Source organism: Heterodontus francisci, chromosome 13 (assembly GCF_036365525.1).
Source record: "Heterodontus francisci isolate sHetFra1 chromosome 13, sHetFra1.hap1, whole genome shotgun sequence".
Taxonomy (NCBI): Eukaryota; Metazoa; Chordata; class Chondrichthyes; order Heterodontiformes; family Heterodontidae; genus Heterodontus; species Heterodontus francisci.
The window spans coordinates 100,380,174-100,386,173 of NC_090383.1; the positions used below are offsets into that span (position 1 = coordinate 100,380,174).

General features: G+C 41.2%; 1 protein-coding gene across 2 annotated transcripts in view; it reads right to left on the reverse strand.

The window, feature by feature from the left end:
• LOC137376534 (kynurenine 3-monooxygenase) overlaps positions 1 to 5,352 on the reverse strand; it is a 41,796-nt gene extending 36,444 nt beyond the window's left edge. Inside the window, exons 1-3 of one of the 2 annotated variants that reach the window (XM_068045275.1) lie at positions 5,128 to 5,346; positions 3,370 to 3,439; positions 2,331 to 2,428 (exon numbers count right to left, since the gene is read on the reverse strand). In XM_068045275.1, coding sequence (XP_067901376.1) covers positions 2,331 to 2,428; positions 3,370 to 3,439; positions 5,128 to 5,202 — 243 coding nt within the window. In that variant the 5' untranslated portion in view covers positions 5,203 to 5,346. Of the gene's footprint in view, positions 1 to 2,330; positions 2,429 to 3,369; positions 3,440 to 5,127 lie in introns of both variants that reach the window. The other variant, XM_068045276.1, reaches the window with a different exon arrangement.
• Between the last annotated feature and the right edge of the window lie 648 nt (positions 5,353 to 6,000).

The following is a 6,000-nucleotide window of genomic DNA, read 5'->3' on the forward strand; positions in this document are numbered from 1 at the left end:
AACATCATTCCTAGTTCTACCTTTGCTGTTGATTCCTACATGGACCACGGCAACTACATTCTCCCCCTCCCACTCCAAGTTCATCTCCACCCACAAGAAGATGTCCTCAACCCTGGCACTGGGCAGGCAACACAACTTTCAGAACTTCTAGTTGTGGCTGCAGAGGGCAGTATCTATTCCCCCTGACTAAAAAGTCCCCCAAAAGTCTTCTATAGGCATATAAATAGTAAAAAGGTTGTAAAAGAAGAGTAGCACTGATTAGGGACCAAAAAGGGGATTTACGCTGGAGACAGAGGGCATGGCTGAGGTACAAAATGAGTACTTTGCATCTGTCTTTACCAAGGAAGAAGATGCTGCCAAAGTCGTACTGAAAGAGAACATAGTTGAGATACTGGATGGGCAAAAAATTAATAAAGAGGTGGTATTAGAAAGATTGGCTTAAAGTTGATAAGTTACCATGACTGGATCAAATGCATCCGAAGATGCTGATGGAAGGAAGGGTGGAAATTGCAGTCACAGGCCATAATCTTCCAATCCTCCTTAGATATAGGGGTGGTGTCAAGGACTGGAGATGTTACACCCTTGCTCAAAAAGGGTGTAAGGATAAGCCCAGCAACTACAGGCAAGTCAGTTTAACTTCAGTGGTGGGAAAGATTTAGAATTGTTAACCCAGGACAAAACAGTCACTTGGACAAATGTGGATTATTTTAGGAAAGCCAGCACAAATTTGTTAAGACTAAATCGTGTTTAATTAATTTGAATGAGTTTTTTGATGAGGTAACAGAGATGGTTGATAAAGGTAATAATGTTGCTGTGGTTACATGGAATTCCAAAAGGCGTTTATGATAAAGTACCACATAAGAGGTTTGTCAGCAGTGGAAGCCCATGGAATAAAAGGGACAGTGGCAGCATGGATATGAGTTGGCTGAGTAGTGATGAACGGTTGTTTTTTGGACTGGAGGAAGGTATAGAGGGGCGTTCCCCAGGAAGCAGTATTAGAAGTACTGTTTTTCTTAATCTATATTATTGACTTAGTCTTGGATGTGCAGGGCACAATTTCAAAATTTGCAGATGACACAAAACTTGTGAGTATTGTGATAGTGATAGACGTCAAGAGGACACTGACAGGCTGGTAGAAGGACAGACACTTGGCAGATGAAATTTAATGCAGAGAAGTGTGAAGTAATACATTTTGGTAGGAAGAATGAAGAAAGGCAATATAAAATAAAGGATACAATTCTAAAGGGGGTGCAGGAACAGAGGGAGCTGGGTGTACATGTGCACAAATATTTGAAGGTGCCACCACACGTTGACAGGCATACGGGATCCTGGTCTTATAAAAAGAGGCATAGTGTACAAAAACAAGGAAGGTATGGTGAACCTTTATAAAACACTGGTTAGGCCTCAAGTGGAGTATTGTGTCCAATTCTGGGCACCGCACTTTAGGAAGGAGGTGGAGGCATTAGTGAGAGGGTGCAGAAAAAAATTATGGAGAATGGTTCCGAGGTTGAAGGACTTCAGTTACATGGATAGATAGGAAAGTTGGAGCTGTTCTCTTTAGAGAAGGGGAGGTTGAGATGAGATTTGTTAGAGGTGTTCAAAATAATGAGGGGTCTGGACAGAGTAGATAGCGACAAAATCTTCCTATTGGTGGAAGCAAGAATCTGAGGACAGTGATTTAAAGTGATTGAAAAGAGTACCAGAGGGGACATCAGGAATTTTTTTTTTAAATGCACCAAGTGGTGAGGATCTGGAACGCACTGCAGGAGAGTGTGACGGAGGTAGATTCAATCATGGCTTTCAAAAGGGAATTGGATAATTATATGAAGAGGAAAAATGTGCAGGGCTATGGGGAAAAAGGGGGACAAGCTGGGATGCTCTTGCAGAGAGCTGGCATGGACATTTTGGGCCAAATGGCCTCCTTCTGTGCTGTAACTATTATAAGATGCTATATTTATATTAATATGTTTATTTTTGAACAATTCAAATTTAGCTCCAGTGCCATTTTTGTCTCCTCTTCAATTTAAAAACAGGGGGCTATTACCTCAGTGCCTTTTGGTTGATACTTCTTGTAACCCTTCCCCCAAATCCTCATAATAGTCAAGTCAAAAAATTACAGGTACATTATGATGGGCTGGCTTACTTTAATTCCCAATATGGAATTCATGCAGCATGAAACAGCATCTAACTTGCAAGAACCCAGCAGTTTTATTTTGGTTTGGGAAAATGTATATAATCAGAACATTTAATCTTTTATTTGGAATAAAGATGATGTGCCCCAGATTATTTCTTTCCACCAAGTTAATTGAAAATGGGCAGATTCTCCATACCTGGTCTTCCATTCCAATAGCTTTTAGAGCCTGCCGCCCTCTGTGAGATAAAGCAAGATTGATGCTTCTTCCCCTTATATCTTTAGCCGTTCGAATATCTGTCAAAAAGGAAATCAGAAATATTATAAAAGCAAAATACTGCAGATGCTGGAAATCTGAAATAAAAACAAGAAATGCTGGAACCACTCAGCAGGTCTGGCAGCATCTGTGAAAAGAGAAGCAGTGTTAACGTTTCGGGTCAGTGACCCTTCATCGGAACTGACAAATATTAGAAAAGTCACAGGTTATAAGCAAGTGAGGTGGGGGTGGGGCAAGAGATAACAAAGGAGGTCAAGATTGGATCAGGCCACATAGCTGACCAAAAGGTCACGGAGCAAAGGCAAACAATATGTTAATTGTGTGTTGAAATACAAAGCATTAGTACAGATTAGGTGTTAATACACTGAATATTGAACAGCAGCAAGTGCAAACCTGAAAAAAAACAGTGGGTAAGCAAACTGAACAAACTAAGATGAAATGAAATAAATGCAAAAAAAATTGTAAAAAATATAAAAAAGGTCAAAAAAAAGGAAGAAAAAAAATAACTAAAAATGAAAGTAAAATGGGGGGCTGTCATGCTGTGAAATTATTGAACTCAATGTTCAGTCCGGCAGGCTGTAGTGTGCCTAATCGGTAGATGAGATGCTGTTCCTCGAGCTTGCGTTGATGTTCACTGGAACACTGCAGCAATCCCAGGACAGAGGTGTGAGCATGAGGGAGTGTTGAAATGGCAAGGAACCGGAAGCTCAGGGTCCTGCTTGCGGACTGAGCGGAGATGTTCAGCAGAGACTGGGTGACCGCTAAGCAATATATGTGGACAGGAATTGTGCAGCTTATACAACATTTTTAATAGATATATAAATACAGGTATTTAGATTGAGTTTAGTAATTGTGCACTTTACAGATACTCTTAACTACATCTGTAACCAAGACTACACAACAAATTGGAAAAAAGTGTTCATCTGAAAATGCCAAAGCAGAAAATAAATGTGAACCCTACCTTTGCGTGCTTCATAAACTTCCACTTGAAACCCTCTCTTTGCGAAGAAACATGCGTTTAAAGCACCAACCTAAGCAAACAAAAAAAAAACTGATCTTCCGGAATTAAGTGCCTAGTAACGCAAGTTTTCATCACCACTTTCCTTTGAGGCAGCAATGTTTTTATGCGGAAGAAGATTTGGTTTTCAATGAAAAAGTTGAATGAAAACGCTAATTAAAAAGACTGTTAAGAGTCAACAGGTTATATCACCCAATTTATGAGTCCTTGAAATGGTTTGAGTGTTATTTTAGCTGTCCTTCATGCCACGTCTCAATCTTAGGCATATTGTTATCTGGTTGCACAGAGACTGGACACTTCCCTACACAGGGAGAAATTAATGTGAAAAAAGTCATTACAGGACTATTTTCAAATATCATCTAGCAGGTAGTGTGAAATGCTTCTGGCAAGAGCCAGAGAAAGCTCATTTGCCTGTGTTCTCGCTGCAGTTGGTGCATGGTCTGGAGAGGAAGAAATCAGGGAAAGGAATGGAAAATCCTAAAACAAGGGCTTAGACTCAGTAAAAAACTTAATCGATGCACAAGTAAACCAGTTAATTATTGTCCGTCATGTAGATTATGGATCTCATATAGTCTAACTCAGCTGTTGATCCTGCTGGATGTTGTGAATCAATGATTTGCCTGTATGAAAGATGACTGCAATTGCTCAACTGCCTTCCTAGCTACTCTAACTCATTAAATCGTTATTTTGACCCAGCATGGTTCCTTCAATCTATCAAAAATTTTCAAGACTGTGATAGATTTTTGTTAGGCAAGGGTATCAAGAGATATGGAGCAAAGGCAGGTACAGATCAGACATGATCTAACTGAATGATGGAACAGGCTGGAGGGACTGAATGGTCTACTTCTGTTAATATCCGTGTAGTCCTCAGCTCCTAGATTAAAGCAGCGTCGGGGGGGGAGGCGAGGGTGCTTAGGCAGCACCTGTAATAGCAGGTGCAAATGAAAATAAGTCACAGGTCAGCAAGATGGCACTGAGGCATGTTTTAAGCAAGAACACCTAACTCATCATGGAAAGATCACAGGTAGTGAATGGCAGGGCAGGGGGAAGGTAGGGGGGTTAAATAGGCCTCTAGGCATTTTTCTCTGCATTATACCCACTATTGAGAACACATAGGCCAGCCAAGCCAACCCCCTACACTACACCTACAGTCACACTTTGAACATCTGAGGAAATGCATGCCCATTGTGTGGGGAATCAGCAGAACTGATCAACACAACTGAGACAGTATTGAGTCTTCCTAGACCAACTATTTGGGGAAAACACCAAATCACTTGTTCACAATCACTATAGGGTTAAACAGTCCCAATACAATTTAAAAAAACAATGATATGGCCTAGTGGTTGAGACACTGGATTCAAGATCCAATTGGTAGACGCGCATGTAGTTGAATTCCTACCGCTGGTAAAATCGTGATTTTCATGTTCGACTGACAGCGGAAGCAGTTTCTTTAAAAAAGGCAAAATAAACAGTTCAGTTTCTCAAATTATGTGCGATAATTTTTTTAATCGGTCGGCTCCGAAGATCGTTTTCCACTGGGTTAAATCTGAGTTCATATTCAATGCTTTGCTTGCTAGATTTGAAGTCTGATATCAAAGTCGTACAGTGCTTCAGCCCTCAAATGCTGTTACAACCCGCAGGAAAGCATTTACTGACTGCAAATACAAACTTGATCTTCTTAAAAAAAAATGTGAACCTTACCAAGCCCCCGCCAACAATCGCCACTTTCTTTGTCTTCTGTCTATCAGAAGTTCTGGAATTGGGTCGCGATGACATCCTGCACACATACAGACGATTTTACCTACTTTAACAGCGCACTGAATCTACCTTCCAACGTGACGAACTGCATTTCACAACTCAGTCAATTGCAATTCCGAAAGAATGATCTGCGTATTCTCAAACTCCAAACGTCATTGGCTAAAAGTTGAATTGCCCAAGCCTTTCTTCTGGAAAGCAGTGTTGTTTTCCATTAAAGTGGCGTTGTCAGATACTGCATTAAACATTAAACTTGCAGAGCCGGTTGCATCTCTGCTGTCCAAATTACTGGCTACCAATGCGGCAATTGGGCTTCCTGATACAAACAAAAGCAAACTACTGGATGCTGCAAATCTGAAATAAAAACAGAAGATGCTGGAAACGCTCAGCAGGTCAGACAGCATCTACAGAGGCAGAAACGTTAACATTTCAGGTGCATGACCTTAGGCAGGAGAGATAAAATGGCAATGGGGTGATGGCGCAAGGCAAAAGGAGCTGGTAATGGGGCAGGTAAAGAAACAAAAGATGAGGACGTGTCAATGGGCATTGCAGAACCATCACCAACAGCGGCCTTCTGAAAGATAAATAAGTTATAATCTTAACTTCTGAAGTTCTGAAGAAGGGTCACTGACCTGAAACGTTAACTCTGCTTCTCTCTCCACAGATGCTGCCAGACCGCATGGTAGGCTGGTCCAGACGGTTAGAACACATGGGATTCAGGGTGAGCTAGCAAATTGGATACAATTGGCTTGGTGATAGGAGGCAGAGGTTGGTAGTGGAGGGTTGTTTTTCAGATTGGAGGCCGGTAACCAGTGGTGT